Here is an 18,370-nt window from a genome sequence, read left to right as displayed (position 1 = left end):
TTGACAGAGCTATTGTCGTGTCGTGTTTTGATATTTTGCTTGACAACTGTTTCATAACGCCTGTTGTAACAGCCGAAATAATACCGCAGACGGCGCCGACGCTAGCCAAAGGAACTCCAACGATTATTCCCGGTCCAGTAAGCGAAGTAGCAACGCCGGAGCCCGTTAACACAACAGATATGGACCCTGAAGTTATCGAAATCTTATGTAGCGTACTCCGGGCTCTGACGTACTTTTTTCTAACTTTTTCATAGTGTTTTGTCTGCCCTTCCAAGTAAGCCAGGATTAAGTTCGCTTTATTCAGACGAAAGTTTTCAGCGTTTAATTCGTTAGGACCTGTGTCCTTAGTGGTAGTATGGTAGTTTGAAACATCTGGGTACAACTGAGGCGCTGATGGTATAACATCCATTATATATACTAATGTACGACGCTTTTGGGAATGATATTGAGGAGCAGCCACATCACGACAACCGGGATTACTGGAATTGGAGAGCATTTAGGAAGATGTTTCCACATGCAGACCCCAGTAAGTTCGAAAGAAGACCCGATGGTATTTACTATGAAGGCTCCAGAATGTACAGCAATGCGGACTTGGAGCCAAAGAACCCAAAACCCGAGCATAAAGAAAGGCAACCTAATTTTCCAGAGAATTTATTACCGGCAACGGAGGATTACCCATTTTACGATAACAAAGGCGGCGCAAATGACTTTGCTAAGATGGTTACCTCCTTAGAAATCCCCGTGGGCCCTACGACTTTCAAAATAAAAGTCAGAGACATCTTTAGAGAAACTGCCATGAAACATACCTCAGGGAAAGAATCCAGAGAATGGTTATCAGGTCCCAACATGCGGTATTGGCCGCAGCAGTTAAACTTTGCTGTCTGGGCTGCTACTAAAGGATGCGGTATAGCCGCGGACATGTTCCATATTCCTTTCCTGCGATTTCATGTTGCTTTTACTATTCGTAGGATATTATTTGAGTTAGGAGCACCGCTTCCTAGTGACACTATCTTTAAGCCGAAGGATAACAAATATGACAAAGTCGCATGGGAGCGATGAAGGAATGAGTTTAAGCTTACCAACCCCGATTTTCGTAACAAAGAGGGTACCGCCCATGGTTTAGGAGAGACTTACACCTATGCTTCGTATGTTGGTGCCAGCATAGAAACGCCGGGCATGGGGTATCCTAGCTCTTACGAATTCTTGGACTTAGGAGGCAGCGGAACGAAGGGTAATTTAATTTACTACATAGAAAGCAAAGAAAAGTATCCTTGGGCGCCTTTCTTTGCCGCAAAGGGCATTGGACTGAAAAACCTAGCAAGGATTAATCGAAGCATCGAAGCCTTTGTTTACTGCATTCTAGGGGCCCAGGTTAGCACTCGCAGCCCCATCGTAGATGCCTCCGGTGCGTCACAGGAAACGCAACAAGTATTCCTTGTCCTCTTCGAAAGCGCTGTTATCGAGAATGAGATCTCTAAGTCGGTGCAGAGATATCAACTTGCAGTGCAGCAGTCTAAAGTGCGACTGGATTACGCTTTGTCACCTGGTTGTTGGCTAATGCCAAGTAATTTGGTTATTAACGCCGATTCCGTCGTGGGTTACAACAACAAACTTCAACGAGCTACTAAGGATATGAAGTTTGGGGCGAATGACGTGAACTCTGACACTCTTAGGAACATTCCCCATTTCGTGGAGAAGCCAAAGAAGGAGCACGTAGAAAAACCATCGAAGAAGGCGCATGTAGAAAAGCCACCAAAGAAACCAGTAAAGAAGGTTACCGAGGAATATGACCATAACCTGCTAAAAGCCGGCTTAGCCGCCGCGGGTGTTGGTCTGAGTTATTATATATGGCGATGAACAACCCCTACGTAGCTGGAGTAGATTGTGTCTATACGACTTACACAGGCGAGAAAAAATACACCCAAGCATCTTGGGTTGATGTCACGGGCATGTCCGTGAATTTGAACTACTCAGGAAAGAAGTTGATCCTTTGTAGTATTTGCCTTGGGGCAGTAAGTCACACCAACATTGGTTTTAGATTTTGCGATGACAACGGCGTACTACAACCCATGCGCGTGAAGACAAACAACAGGGAGCCTACGCATTTCTCCGTAGAGCCCAACCCAGCCAGCGCCGAAAATCTATCGGTTTGGACTTTCCATATGGCCGCCGATTGCCATGGGAAGGTAAAGCTGCAGATAAGAGTGGACGATACGGGAAAGGTTACGGTAAATAGCATAGAAAATCAAAGGGGTACAGCCTATAATCACGCAACCATTAGCACTCTTACGGTAATAAGTCTCTAGGAGCAAATTTATTTGCTGGAATATATGAACCCGCACGTAAAGGAAGAAGGCTTTCATTACTATTTAGGAGAGATTCGTTACCAAGGGGATGAGTGGTTTGATACCGAGATTTGGGTAAAGGTTGGTGGTTTAGGATTGCTCATATGCACCCCCAACATTCATCTGCGCAATAGTTGTAATCTTGGGTTTAGAATTGTTGATGAAAACGACACTCCGCTATTTCCATATAGGGTGGAAAAAAATAACAGGCACTCGTCACACTTTACGTATGAGGCCGCACGCGGCGTTAGTAAGGAAAATCAACAGCCGGTAACTTTTCATATGATAGTCAATTGTCAATATGCAAAGCTTCAAGTTCGCCCCAGCGATAAGTTCCAGGGGGTTCCCAATAGTAAAGGCTTTGTCGTATTTAATGCCATAACGAAAAATAGTGGCTTGCCGGATGCTGTTTGGAATCATAAGCCCATTTCTATCATGACCGCCATACCACTAGTTCCGCATTATCAAGGCGGTGCGAATACTATCTTTACTTATCCCCAGTCGAGGACGCCTCGGATGCCTGACGACGATAAGCCACCAGTAATACACAAGGATAAGATCAACCCCTCATCTTCTTCAGGAGTACCACTCCAATAGCTACTACGAGGATCCAAATGTTATTCCCCACGAACTTCAACAGTTCACCGCCGGCCCTAAGTGCAAAGGAAACAACCGAACCCAGCAGCCCAGGCAAGCCGGCTGCCATCTTTTTTCCCAAGTCCGTCAGCCCATTGCCTAATTTCTTTACGCCCGCGCCTGTAGCCTTAAGCGCGGATAGGATAACTCCTACTACGGTGCTAATAGCGACCGCAAATGCCAGCGGAATACCATACTTCACCAGAGCTCTTTTTACCTTTTCCTTGGTGGTAAGCCCCAGCTCCTTTTCCAGGTTTTCCTTTTGCGCCTGTAATTCCGCGACTCTTTCCTGAAGGGCTTCTAATTCCCTTTGTGCTGCCTCCCTTTCCTCTTCGGGACGAGTTTGGTCATTAATTATTTCCTGCTGCCGCTCTATTTGCCCCTCCAGGTCTTCGATGGCCTGATCTCTTTGCCGAAGTTGCTCTTCCATGGTGTTGATTTCGGCAACCAACTGCCGCCGTTCCTCCAAAGAGCCGGTTATGGTGATATGCAAGTTTTTAGCTTCTTCCTTGCTCATGTCTAGGTCTTGCAGGGCGAGCTCGAAAGCCTTTTGGGCTTGATCTCTTTCACGTAAGGCATTTCCTTCTCGTTCTCTCATTTCTGTTATTCTTTGGTTTTTATCGTCGAGTTCTCTCTTTCGAGCATCAAGGAGTAGTCGGTTTTGCCGCATGTAATCTGCTTCCCTTTCCTCCATCGCTTGCTTTAGCTCTTCTACTTCCCTTATCACCTCAAGACCTTTTTGTTGCCGCTGCATTATAGTCTTAACTCTTTCGACGGCTTCGTCAATATTCTCACTATTTTCTCTCATTCTTTCGGGTAAGTTGGGCTCTCCTAATGCCTTTCTAAGGGTTGAAGGAATATTTTTATCTGCGTAGTATTTACCATTTATGTCCCTGATGACGTATGGATGAGCATTAGACCTATTTAACCTTGCTACTATGACTTCCCTGCCCCATTCGTTATCCGCGTCAAACATTACTTGGGCTTTGTTTGGATCCCAGTTTGGGAATTCTTCCTTGATCCTATCAAAATCGTCCGGGGTTTCTTCCATGGATTCATTCATTTGTTCCTGAACCCTACTAAGCCATGCAGCGCTGGGGGCTTCAGGAATGTCGCCGCCTGGACCTACTACGTAATCCATTTGCAAAAATTCTGGAACGGGTTTGTATGGATTTTTTCGTGTGAACATACGATTTAATGTGGCCTTGACCCTCCTCCACCTACTACCAAACTTGTCTCTTAAGGCTGCGTCGTATATCAGGGGGTCGGTTTCCGCGCCTTGGGTCCATGCGTCGAATTCGTCGTCATTAATGTCGACTTGACCTTCTTCGGTAAGGGGATCGAAGTCTGTTCCTTCTACTTCCATTATATATGATAAGCTCAAAGTTAAATCCCAACGTATTACCTAAGCAGGTTGGCGGACTAAAGGCGGAACGCACCTTTCACCGTGTCACCTTTACCCCCAGCAGCGCTAAGCCAGGGGAAACCCTGTACGTAGGCGTGCCCCGCCTAACGGATAACCTAGTCTTAGTTCCTGGCACCCTGGCGCTAAGGTTTGACCTAGCAATACAACCAAGCACTGTAGACGCGCGTTACGTCGTCAATAACGCAGGCAGGAACATCGTCTCAAAGATGCGCGTAAAGTTCGCCGGGGAATCCTTGCTGGACTTAAACAGGTACGATCTGTACACCACGTACAAAGACTTATGGTTGACAGCCTTTGACCGCGCGCAAAGGATAGAGCAGGGAATCGCCAGCGAAGCCATACGCAAGGTAAGAAGCGCAACCGACAGCGCCTCAGGAGAAGACGAAATAAAGACGGCTTATGGCACTAAATATGTCGTTCCATTAGATTTCGAAGTTATTACGAACCACGGTGCATACTACCCAAGGCAGCTAAGCGAACTACAGTTCGAAGTAACCCTAGCAGACACTACGAACATCCTACAGGGAAAGGACGTAAGTTCCTCAGCCGTCCACCCATACTCCGTTACTAACTTAGAGCTGCAGTATGAAACGGTATACAGCGAAGACTTAGCACGTAGCGCCGGTATGGAATACAGCTCCGGGAAGGCTTTCCTTTACGATCACGTCGTGATGTACAAGACGTTCAGCTTTACAAATAACGTCGAAGAGGTCATCAACCAAAGCATTAACCTTCCCAGGCGCAGCCTTACAGGGATAATGTTGCTGTTCGCAAAGACATACACGGCAGGATTGCGTGACTCCGAGGCGTTCTTTAATCCTAACATTACCAACGTAGGTGTTAGCATCAACGGAGTGCCTAATAAGGTTTACTCACAAGGGATAAAGCCCGCGGATATGTACCGGGAAGTCGCACGTAAGTTTGGCGACCAAATTGACCCAAAGAAATTCTTTAAGGATAAGTACGCGCTGTGGATCGACATGCGCACGACGAACGACGAAGACCTACATGGACAGGGATTGCGGCTGGTAAATACCCAGGACGGCATTACGTTGGAGATCAAGCGCACCAAAGATGCCAGCGACACTACTAAGATCAACGCGTATATCTTCGTAGTCTCAGACGCGCAACTGAGTGTAGAAATGAATCAGCTAAAGAGCGTTGCCTACTAGGCTCGCGAAAGGATAAAAAATATCCCTTACGTATAATATGCTCCGCGTATTCGAAAACAATGAAACTAAACTGCAATGCATAGTGCAAGGCGATGAGCTGTACTTTAAAGCAAAGGAGGTAGCAAAGGCATTAGGTTATGCAGACACCAAAGATGCTATTAAAGTCCACGTGCGGGACAAGCATAAGAAGAGACTTAACGAGTTGGAGGTGAATCGCCTCCCTTCTGGTTTACACCCGCAATCCCTGTACGTGACGGAGGCTGGTTTGTATCAATTGATATTCAGCTCCAAACTGCCAACGGCAGAGTCGTTCCAAGATTGGGTCTTTGAAGACGTTCTACCTACATTAAGGAAGAAGGGGAAATACTCGTTGGATAGTCCAAATAAGTTGATCATCAAAATCGAGACTGAGTTCGACTTACAGAAGAAGGTCATCGATAAGATACGCCGGTTTTACCCTACGCTGATATTAGCACCTGGACTCGGGGAATTGCAAGATACCAGCAGCAAAAGGATAAAGTGCTGGCAAAAGGGCTACCAGGCAGGTCAACCCGACATCCTAATCCTTAACTCCCATAAGAAATACAATGGGTTCTGTCTGGAACTGAAGACGCCAAAGGGTAACGGCGTATTGTCCGACAAACAAAAAGCGGTATTGGCGCAATATGAAATGAATGGATACTTAACGATGGTAAGCAACGATTACGATCTGATCTGTAGGGAAATCGACCGTTACGTCGACGGCATTCGCATACCTTGCCCTTGGTGTGTTAAGGCTTTCAAATCGCATGAGAACTTACGAACGCACCAAAAGATATTTCATAGATATAATGATTCTTGAACAAACTCACTGGCGCGACTTGCTACATGGCATTTCATACGAAATAAAAAATTACGTCGTCTTCGAGGACATTAACCGTTTAAGGTTGGTCCTCTTAGACGGCAGCCAAGAGTACAGTTTATGGGCTCCCGACTGCGTACGGTACGTACTGCAAGGTGAAGAATATACACACCTGCGTACCTATGGTAAGGTTAACGGCCGATGGAAGTTTGACATCGAACGTCGCCCGGAAGCTAATCCATTGTGTGATTAGAAGTCATCCTCGTGGGCTTCTAGGTATTGGTCTGCTACGGCGGATCTCATTTTTTCTGTTATCTGGTAAGCGGATACGGTAATCAAGGCTCCCCCTATGAACGCTGCGATTTGAGGAATCATATATCTTTCTCATTTTTCCAAGCCTTTCGTATCGCCAGGTAATGGTCTAAAGGACGTGGTCCGTCGTACAGGCAACACCAAATATGTTGACCGCTGCGTTGACAGCCACATTTATCGCAGATGCCGTCCCAGTGTTCTCGGTTCTCCCATTTTACTCCTTCGTAGTCGTCAAAGCATACGAAATCTTGGTCTATTTCCTTCTTACGTCGCGTGAGCGCCCGGCTGGTTTCAAGGGGGCAACATCGCCCTGCTAAATCGCCGTGGGTCTCGCAGACCACATCTGTGAGGTCATAGCGACGGCAGCGGTACTTATGCCAGTTTTCTTCGAAGAGGGGTTCATCGCATCGGCGGCAATGACCTTTAAGGCAGACTCTATGCTCGCGGTGATATCGTAGGGCCTGTACTGTGGACAGTTCCTTACCGCAGTCACCGCAAACAGTGCTGATGGTCTTCTGACAGACTTTCTTGGAAAGATGGTATTGCAGTCGCTGCTTGCTACTAAAAGCTCTATCACATTGCACGCACTTCATTATATATACCTTATTTTTTATTGTTATTTTGTTAAGCCCCGTAAGAGGGTTTTAGGATAGGGTCTATTATTTCTTGTTATTTTGTTAAGCCCCGTAAGAGGGTTTTAGGATAGGGTCTATTATTTCTTGTTATTTTGTTAAGCCCCGTAAGAGGGTTTTAGGATAGGGTCTATTATTTCTTGTTATTTTGTTAAGCCCCCATTAAAAGATGAGGTATCATTCTTTCTCATCGTTGAAACCAGCAAAAAGATAATCATGTTAACCATTCTTCGATTACGATGATTTAACAAAATAACAATAAAAAATAGGTCCTTACTTGAGACCTCTTTGCAGCATTTAACAAAATAACAATAAAAAAGAAAGACCTATGCTAATTCCTCTTGCCGGGGCTTAGTAAGATCTTCTTTGCGACCTCTTACTCTTCTCGAGCGTCGTCTAAAGTCCTTTGTGCTTTAGTATCCGCGGGACACCAATGTCCAACGAAGTCTTCTTCAGAGAATACCTTATTACAGTGACGGCAGGTGTATTTTTTACACGGTTTGGGTATCGGTGTTTTGGGAGGGATTATGCAGTCAGCAGGTAGTTCGCACGTAATGCAGTCCATATATCTATGGGGGATATCGAATGAAGTCCTTAATGGACTCCTTAGCCCACGTCGCCATTGTCAAAAGCGCGCCAAACCGTTCCGCGCGCTTCAGACCACACATTTCATCGTACAATTCCTGTACGCGCTCTTTTAACCGGTCTATCTCTTCCCTTTGCATTTCTATGGTGTCTCTTTTATCCTTTGCGTCGGCGGTAATCCTTCTTACTGCTTCCACTGGTTCCATCTATATATGAACCCAGATCACATGCCTTGTAACGCTCTGATAGTAGGACCCACCGGCTGCGGAAAGACCCAGTTCATCGTGGAGCAGCTATTAGGACCCTTTAGATACCGCTTTGACTACATAGTGCTGCTTTGTCCCACCTACGTGAATAACCGCACCTGGGAAGGCATAGGAGTGAAAGACGACGACTTCTTCGTAGATATTTTAGACCCTAACGAGTTATCCAGCCATTTGAAGTTCTGGCACAAGCAATTCTCGTCTCGCGAGGCTCGACGAGCGAGTACGCAAACCTTACTCATACTGGATGACATTGCCTGTGGGGACGACGTAAAAAAGCGCACCTCTGAATTAGTGAAGCTCGCCTTCAGCGGTAGACACGACAATATCAGCGTTTGGTTGCTTTCCCAGCAGCTTACCAGTGTCTCTAAGCCCTTTAGGGAAAACATAGGCTCTCTCGTAGTATTTTATACTCCAAGTAAGTCTGACCTGGAAACCATCTTAAGCGACTACGGCGGTGAGATATCCAAGGAACAGTTACACGAATACATGCGGCATTTAAAAACGCACCAACATTCCAAGATGATCTTCTCTTTGAGGTTTCCGTATGACGTTAACATATATGGAGATTGAGCAGCTCTTAGATGAAGTCCCCACACAGTTAGATGAAAGTAACCTTAAGGAACAACTCAACATCCTTGTGTCTTCGGGGAAGTGCAAAGAAATGATAGGCAAGGAACTTACCCATGAGCAGGTTAATAAGTTGTCAGAAGAGGAGGTTAAGAAGTTCCATAAGAGGTACGAGGCTGCCCTCGCAAGTAAGACCACGGACGCCGTAGCAGACTCCGCTATCCGACTTGCCACTAAATTGCTTGGACTTGCACTGCCCATAGACGACGTGGAGCAACTACAGAAGGACATAAGAGATGACTATGTCATATCCCAAGAACTTAAGATAACCTGCGGCTGGTTGTCTTTGAAGTGCGGTAAGTTAATGGCAGTCGCCTCTGCGGCTTTGCACGTGGCTCAGCACGTCGACTTGAAGGAGGTACTAGGTTCCTTCGGAACATCTTGGAAGGACTTCAAGAAGGACAGAGAAGTCGAAAAGGTCTTCCAGGCGGCACTTGCTGAGGTACCTAGTCAAGTACCTGCAAGTGACTTATCAAGTACTTAGTCAAGTCATTCGCGGGAATTACCCAGGTCGCCTCAAGTACCTAGTTAAGTACTTATCAATTCCTTCAAGTCCTTAGATATAAATGAGTGAAGCTGAATCGAAGGCGGAGGAAACCCCTCAAGTAGAGGAGCAACGAATCACCAAGGCTAAATCTCCAGGCAGAGTTGCTGCCGGTAAGAAGCTCGCGGAGATGAACAGGAAGAACAAAGCAAAGAAAGAAGAAAAGGTGGAGGAAGAGGAATCCTTCATTAATCCTGGGTACGTCATTGGCGCGTTAGGAGTCGCTATAGCAGCAGGCAGCCTTTACTTACAATGGCGGGCAACGAAAAAGGTAGAACCACCAACGTATCACGCACCTGTGGAGGTTAGAAAAAGTAAGATCCCTGAAATGGAGTAGATTTATCACCACGTACCGTGGCGACCTAGATTTTCCTTCTTGCTTTGTAATATAATGTCGACCGCGTTGTTGAAAACTGTTGAAGAAGCAGCTATCATTACTTCTATTGTTGCGGGTATTGGTTGGGTAGGTAAGAAAGTGCTCAAAGAAGACTTTACTGAAGACCCAAGCAAGAGCTTCGCTAACTTTGCTAAGATGACCGCTGCCGTAGGCGGGGCTATCATGCTAAAGGATTACCTACGGAAGGAAAAGTACCTGCCTAATGTATAATGGTTAGCTTAGTCGCAGGTGGAGTCATTGCAGCTTTAGCATTTACAGGGGCTAATTATGGTGGTCAATATTTGGATAGATTAGTTAGAGGCGACAAAAGCGGTGCCGCCGAAAGAAAGAGACACGACTTAGCGCTGGAGAAATATCAAAGGGACGTTGCAGCTTGGAATGAAAAAAGACAAGCTTACAGGGATTGGTTGGACAAGAACTACCAAGACAAGATGCAGGCGGATAAGAACTTCGAAAACACAGACTACGCCTTCAAACTTTATGCGCAAGCACACCCCGACTTTAGGTTAAGAAAGCCTCAGTTCAAGAATTACTACCAGCCTTCTAAGAAACAAAAAGATAGTGAGTTGGTCTTCGTAGGAGTCGCAGGGCTGGCGGGAGGCGTAGCTTTGGCGTATCTGCTCTAACGAAGGGGACTTATCCCCTGTAATATATGATCGTCTTTTTGGAAAGCGACAAGAATAACTTTACTACTTATTTGAATCCTCCCATCAAAGCCTGTAAGGTTCGGTTGGTTAGTTGCTCTTTGTACAATTCTTGGTATAATTTAATTAATGGCTTTGTCATCGGAACTTCCGGTACCAAACCAAAAATACCAGATTCCCATTACACCCCCATAACACTGGCTAAGGAGCTAGCAAAGCATGGATATACTCTTACCACAGGATTACCCCATGAAATGACATTCAAGAAAAATAGTGGAAGCGCCAATCTAAAGGACAGTTCATTGGTAGAACTCCTGGGCCTTACTAGTACCACGATAAATAGCGGTAGTACATATGATGTGAAATGGAAAGTCGCATCCTCTTATGAAGTCTATTGCGACTTGGTCCATAGTTACAACAATGGAGAAAAGTCTTCTCTTATGTCCAAGTTTCTGCCCCAAGGTAATCCATTTGACCCAGTAGAATACACCCCCATTTCTTTGGAATATGACTTGTCTAATTTGGTAGAAAGCATAAACATCACCATTAAAGTGGACGGAAAGACGGTGGATTTTAACGGACGTAAGATCAATCTTGTTCTATCCTTCGCTTGAATCAAGCGAAGCGCGATTCTATTCATATAATGGGCCGCGTAGAGGACAAACTTAAAAGGATTTACTATGGGCCGGAAGGCTATTGGAGAGGAGCGTCAGCTATCAAGAAACTCGCGACCGCGGCCAGGGTATCAGAAGAAACGGCTAAGAACTGGCTAAGAAAACAAACCCTCTGGCAGGTTTATCTTCCCGTGCCTAAGTACATTCCCAGGCCCAGCTTTACCGTAAATGCCCCCAATGAAGTTCATCAGGCGGATTTGCTTTTCTTGCCGCACGACAAGGTAAGAAAAAAGACCTATAGGTACGCTTTGACCGTAGTTGACATCGCAAGCAGATATAAGGACGCCGAACCCATAACCAGCAAGGATTCTGGGGAAGTCGCAGAAGCCCTAGGTAGGATTTATAAGCGCGTCTTGAAATGGCCTACGCTGCTGCAAGTGGATGCGGGAACGGAGTTCATGGGCGTGGTTACTAAGACCCTGAAAGACCACGACACTAAAATTAGAAGAGCTAAAGCAGAGTACCACAGGGGTCAAAGCATTGTCGAAAGATTCAATAAGACCCTGGCCGAGCGTCTCTTTGGATACCAGTATTGGAAAGAGCTGGAAGATCCCTCCAAACGCAATAGGGAATGGACTCAGAGGCTCCCCCAGGTCGTCGCAGCTTCGAACAACGAGGCGGCCAGGGCTACGGGAATGAAACCCAGGGATGCCATAAAAAAGAAACACGTGGAACACAAGTCCTTCATCAGAAGTTCGAGGGCGGTCTTCCCCCATGAAAAGAAATTAGGTAATGTCACGGTTCGATATCTCTATGAGCCGGGTGAATTAGAAGGAGGATCCAAAAGAGCTACGGATCCTAATTGGTCTTTGGAAACTTACCAGATCCGAAGTGCGATAGCTAAGAAGGGCCAGCCCATCTTGTATTATCTTCATGATGGTCCCACGCGTGGGTTCGTCAAAGAAGAACTGCTTATCGTGTGATGTCCGAATGCTATCGTATGCACTCCGTCATCACACATCCATCGCTTACCGTCAAATGCAGACAGTGACACCTTCTCCTGCGTAACGTTGTGTATTTGATGTCCGTAGCTGCGCAGGCTGTTCATTTTATGTCGCTGTTCCTTACGCGTACGCAGGACCTTTAAGTAGGACTCGTGCGTAATGTCCTTCTTAACCACGTATTTTTTTACGCCTTTAGCTTTCTTTTCTACGCCGTCTAACTTTAGCACGCTGTACATCTTTGGTTTCAGACCCACGTATTCCACGATGGGTTTTCCTAACATTTCGTCTTTCATCTTCCCAATTACCTTCTTATTCTTCGCAGAGTAAAGGAAGTGCTCCTTCGGGTAACCGCTGGTGTCGTACTCGTCTATGTCGGGGAGGCAGTCTTTGTAAACGTCTTCCGTTTGCACTTCTAGAATTAGGGAGTCGGTGTCTGTGTACAGGAGGCGACAGCGGTCTCCGTACTTTGGCTTAAGCTTATCGTAGTAGAACTCGTACATAAGCAGCTTCGATAGATCCAGCACCGTAAAGCCTGTGTAAACGGGCTTGTTTAGTAAGAGGTTTGCCCTTTTCATGTGAATCACGTAGAAGTTCAGCATTTCTACGTATCTAACGAAGCCTGGCTGTGACACGTATGCTTCTGCTTCCTCTTTGGTGCTGACTATTTTTACGCTTACGCGCTTGCGGATGTTCTCCATTGTCTTTCCGAACACGCTGTTGTTCATCAGTTTGAAGAGGTTTTTCTCGAAGTCATTTTTCGCTGCGGTACGCTTTTGCGTGTTAAAGTCAATGTAGGGGCGCATCCAGGGTTCCTGCGTGAATTTTAGGACTCTGTGGATCTTCTCTACGCGCATTCCGTGTCGCACGTAGAACTGCAGGTTGCGGTAATGTACCACATACTTCTTCTTATCCATCAGGTTCATAGTTAGTTTCCTGTACGGTTTGTAACCAGGGCACATTTGCTTTTGCAGCGGACTTAGCTGCTTAAATGGTATCTCTATCGCTTCTGGTGCTAAGGGGAACTCATTGTGTTCGTCGTGCAGGCGCTCTGGGTACTCCAGATCCACTTCTAAGACGTAACCCTTGTCTTCCTCCTTTCCTACCTGCATGTAGAAGTCTATCGGCTTCACTGGATCCCATTCGAAGTCTCTCACAGGTAGGTACTGTGACATTGCCCAACCATAAAGGTTATTCGCATCCAGGTAGTAAATGTATGTGGTTGGTTTCTCTGGGTCGTGCTCTACTAAGGGGTTGTTTGCGCGGGCGTAACGTCGGCTGGGTCCGCATACGCCGCCACGAATACCGTCTTCCATAAACCGATACATGTCGTACTCCGTTAGGAGATCCAACTGCGCATTTGTCTTCTTTAACAAAGCACTCCAGCTGAGCCCAGGAGCCGTGTAGAAATTAGCGGGATCCAATCCGTAATATTCCATAGCCATCTTTCTGAAGCTTTGGAAAACATCTGCGAGCAGCACTACGTCAGACCTTAGGTAGATGTCGTGGTAGTCACCCATGTTCTCACAGGAGTACTTTTCCCACACGTCTAACGCATGCTGGTACTCCTCATCCTTTATACCGGACTCGTTTAGGGTGCTGTAGAAGCGATCTTTGGGTGGTAGGGGTTCTTTGAATCGATCCCAGGAGTCCATGTATTCGTATGGGTAGACTCCTTTCCTTTCCGCGCCGTATTGACTGGAAATGGGAAAGTTGGTGTTATACTTTACGAGGTTTGCTAAGGAGTCCGCCATAAACTGCTGCGAATCTAAGAACTTTAGCTTACCCACAGTTACGGACATGTAGCGCTCTTTGTTGTTGGGTATGCATTTGACGTCGGAGCCGTCTGTTCCTTGTAGTAGCAAATGGGAGTCGTAACCGCGGAGGTTGTGAAAGAACACCGGAATCTCCATGTCTGGATTTACTTTGAAGTTTATATTGCATTTCCAATGAGCCGCTCCTCTGTATTTACCCGTGATGTGGCAGTGATCCCTAACCTTATCCACATAGAAATCCTCAACAAATGCTTTGTGGCAGTGAATGCAGTGCGTGGAGGGCTTTCCCGGCTTCTCACCTTTCTTAGCATACTTCCCGCATTTAAAATGAGCTTCTCCTAGATACTTTCCATCTTCATCCCACGCTTTCTTGGCTCGTCTTCCAAACTGAAGAAGCGTATGTTGGCAAATGTGGCATTTTTTTTGCCTTGTTAAAAGCCTCCTGGTTCTCTTTGGTAAATTCCATCTTCTTTGGACATCTTAATTGTTCTCTAATCTCTCCCTCCTCTTCTCGCAATGCTTCTAGAAACTCATTAGCTGCGTTCTTACCTCGGTAAATCACAGGAGGGTTTGCTTTACCGTCTGATCTGACTACTATGTAACCAAAGGAGCAGATCTCGTGTAATCCTACCTTATTCGTGGCGCCACGTTTCTGCTCTTCCTTAGTTATCAACGCTTCGAAGTCTGCATATATCACGTAAGGCACTTGCATCTGCTTTTGATGGTCTGCGTATGAAAGCTCTTTGTTGGTGGGCATCTGGATCCGTTGCGCCACTTCTTCGACTCCGCGGCAGATCTCATCGTGTTTCTTTAGGGCATTTAAGGATGTAAATGACAGCAAGCAGCAGTCACAGAAGTACTTTTTGCCTTTGTGCTTAGTATGTCTGTAGAATAGTCTGCTAATGTGTTTAACCCATGAGTAGTGTCCGCCGTGGTAGAATAAATGTACGCGCTCTCCTTTACTTTTTGACAGAACTAACGGTACTATCGTCTGCTCTCTGACTCCGTAAACGTTAATTGCTAGATCGTTTATTTCCTCAAATATGGGGATGTCTATCAACTGCATGGGAAATTCCACACCATCCCACTCTAAATCATCTGTGGGATACTTACTTGTCCTACAGGGATCCTTCTCTGCTGGATACAGTGCAGACCTGATTGCCCACATAAAGCATCGATTGTCTTCATTCTTCACGTTTACAATAGCCTTCTTCCTTTCTACCCACGTTGGTAGCGGTACGTAACTCCCCCCTCGTATGGGTACGTACCTGGCCATACTTATCTCTATTCCTTCAACCTCCTCTACTGTCCAACCCGATCCTTCTTTCGTGTAGTTAGACAGCGATTCCATTATTGCTTCTAAGGCTTCACTGAGTGACCTATCCAGATTCGTGGATTCTAATATCACTAACGACTTTGATCGCAACATTGCTGTCGTCATTACCTCGTCTTTTGATAAACTTACTTCTACCATTATGCTCGCTTTCAGGGCTCCTAATTCTTCTATACCTTTTCGGAGAGTCCTTTTAACCTTCCTTTCTGACTGACGCCAAAACTGTCTAACGTCAATCTCACCGTTACCGGGTATTGACACCGTGCTGAAGTTGCTTTGGGATTCCATCTATATAATAGGAAATATTTTATACCTAATACCAAGCACTTTTTAAGTCGTCGTAGTCGTACTCACAGTCCTGACAATGCCAAAACAATTTAACCTTAGTCTCAAACTTCTTACCACATCCACAATCATAACTGCTCATACACTTCGTCTTCATTTTCAAATGCTTTTTCAAATCCGCTTCTTTCTTAAAAGTTCTCTTACAATCTTCGCACTCCATATATAGACTAACATATTTGCGCTGTTGCCCCCAACCACACTTGGAGTGGGTTGTTTCCGTAGGTGGATTTTTGACACGGGTCTTGCCCGTGTTGAGATTGCGCTGGAACCCCCATTCCCTATACTACTCAAGAAAAAGAGTGGCAGGTTATATAAAACCCCAGCGCTTTACAGTCGAATAAAGTGAGTAAGGAAACTGTGCTAATCACTTACAAGATCAGTATTTATTTTTCAGCTAACCATCTATCAATGTGAAGAAAAAGGAGCAATAAAACTCATTCAGGCATATGTTGATGCTGATGTATCCTTTTGAAATCATGTCTATTGTGTGTTATACTATTTCATGTTAACTCAAAAGGAATAGGAATTCTAGCTGGTCCATGGAAAAGTATTAGCCAATCAGAATTGAGAAAATTTACAAAACTGAATTGTTTCTTTTCCGCTTCAAATTATGGATTTCCAGGCAACCAAAAGAAAATTGAAAAATATAACGTTGCTATTAAACGCTTGATAACAGTGACTAAATAAAAATTAATATTTAGTTTTACATTTTTATTGCAATGAAGGTCATGTTTTTATTTTTCACTGATCAATTTTGACAGGCTTCATGACACTTCAGTTGTGCAGTTGTCTTAGTTTAGATACGAATTTTGTTGGTTATTCTATGTATTTTCCACATGTACTGTATATCACTAATAGACCCTTTTCGAATTCTTGATTACAGACTCATTTGCACAGGGTTAACCTTGAGTTTGTGCGGAATATTAACGTGTTCCAGTCAAGGTCCATTGAGTTTCAAAATGTTTGTATTGTTGAAGTTGTGCATTCTTTACTTTTCTGTTGGTATTTGTGAATATTTAAACACTGATATGATGCTAACGCTGTGCAAATGAGTCTTTAGTCAAGGAACACAGCGGTAATTTGGAATTCAAAACTGGAGTATTTGGATATTCTGGCATAGTGTTGTCTTAGTTTAGATGCAAATTTTCTCCTTTGTTTTATGTAATTTCCTTACATCAGCTAAGCCAGAAGAAAGTTTTTATTCTTGTGCCTGGACTTGCAACCCTAACACTGGAGAACCTCTTATAGCAGTAGCTGGTGCCAAGGCTGTAATACGGTTTATAAGGTAACATGCTAGGATAAAAACATATAACATTATAATATTAATATTGCCACAGTTTTAATGCTAAGCGCTGATCGAGATGGTAAACGTATGTAGTACAAAGATCCTCTCAATGGTCGAATCTGGAAAAAAGCATGTTAGCTTTCAATTTGTGGATGGAGGAAACCTGGAAAAAACTTTCAAATCAAACGATTAATCAACCCTACTGTTCACATGTGATGCCGAGTCCAGGGATCGAACCTGAGACCCAAGGTAAGAGGCGCGAGTAGTGCACTACTACTATGCCTACCTTTGGATTCCCACATGATATGAAAATGTTAGAAGTTATGTAATTAGTTTGTAACCATGGAATCATTCCATTTTCTACAATTTATTTTATATTCTTTTCTTTTGCAGTCCAATTAGTATGAAGTGCATTAAGGTAAGTATGTTGTTAGCATTGATAATACTTTCAAGAGTTTTCAGTCTTAAATATAATTTCCTTCATTGTCTGGTTATTTCAATAATAATAATCATTATAACAAATTGTGAAAACAAAATTCACACATTTTCAGTTGAATGTTTGGGTGTTTTTTCTTTTGTTTTCCCTTGAATTGCAAAGGTGGTCTTTTATTTAGTAATTTAGTTACCCAGCTGTAAATCATATGCAAATACTAAATGACAACAGCCAAGGCTTTATATAATGGCTGTTCTGTTCATGCATTAGCCTGTCATTGTCAATGGCCAAATTAGTTTTAGCTCAGTCATACATGTACCTTGTTTCTGTCTCAACATTACTGATCAAACTGACAAGCATTATTTTAAGCCCTGACAATGACTTCTGTTATTTATGTCTCATATTTTATAAATAGTTGCAACAACTGCCTTTGATTTGCTGGGTACTCTGAAGTTGCTACCTTTTCAGCACTGTATTGTTTAGTTAAAATATTAGAAATATTGACTCTCTCAATTGTTTTAAAAGGGAGATCAATAAAATGTTTAAGGTATCGGATTCACACACGCCAATTATGTAAAACACTTTTTAACTTATTTTCTCTTTGATTTAATGTTAATACTTCAACTGATAATTTTACCGTGTATAAATAAAGTTTGTATGCATGTAATATGTAGTTCCAGAAATTATCAATACCTCTACACCCCTCTCCCCCCGTCCCCACCAAAGAATTTGGAATTTCTAAGGGGTAGGGTAAGAACCAAATTACAGAATTTGTATGGAAGAAAATTGGAAATCCGGGGGTAAGTAGGGGGGTCTGAAAAAAATTTCTCCTGTGCGGGATATGAATAATTTCTGGAACTACACATAACACTCTGGTAACTAATCTGAATATACTATTCAATCATGTTACAGCATTATATTGGTCATGGTGGAGCAATCAATGATCTCAAACTTCATCCTCTTGATCCACATCTCTTGCTTTCTGGCAGTAAAGGTATGTTTACCTTTAAGTTAGATAGGTATCACTCCTTCTACAGTATGCATTCACTATTCACTATGGTTTAGTTGCTTTTAGAGGCCAAGAATTTTTGAACAGAAAGTTGAAGGAGTTAATAATTTTCAAATAATAGCTTGCCAACACAATTTGCATTAAAATA

At 44.2% G+C, this 18,370-nt stretch overlaps 1 protein-coding gene across 2 annotated transcripts in view; it reads left to right on the top strand.

Annotated features, from left to right (window-relative positions):
* Positions 1 to 18,370, top strand: part of LOC116286987 (polycomb protein EED) — a 30,710-nt gene that overhangs the window by 3,851 nt on the left and 8,489 nt on the right. Inside the window, exons 1-5 of one of the 2 annotated variants that reach the window (XM_089037548.1) lie at positions 11,786 to 13,201; positions 15,890 to 15,955; positions 16,680 to 16,780; positions 17,174 to 17,198; positions 18,126 to 18,207. In XM_089037548.1, coding sequence (XP_088893674.1) covers positions 13,034 to 13,201; positions 15,890 to 15,955; positions 16,680 to 16,780; positions 17,174 to 17,198; positions 18,126 to 18,207 — 442 coding nt within the window. In that variant the 5' untranslated portion in view covers positions 11,786 to 13,033. Of the gene's footprint in view, positions 1 to 11,785; positions 13,202 to 15,889; positions 15,956 to 16,679; positions 16,781 to 17,173; positions 17,199 to 18,125; positions 18,208 to 18,370 lie in introns of those variants that run through there. The other variant, XM_089037547.1, reaches the window with a different exon arrangement.

This window comes from Actinia tenebrosa, unplaced genomic scaffold (assembly GCF_029948245.1).
Source record: "Actinia tenebrosa isolate PJP-AT-01 unplaced genomic scaffold, QUT_ActTen_1.0 PGA_scaffold5__44_contigs__length_20552954, whole genome shotgun sequence".
Classification (NCBI taxonomy): domain Eukaryota; kingdom Metazoa; phylum Cnidaria; class Anthozoa; order Actiniaria; family Actiniidae; genus Actinia; species Actinia tenebrosa.
Note: the sequence above shows the minus strand (reverse complement) of the source record. Positions and strands in the feature narration are given on the sequence as shown.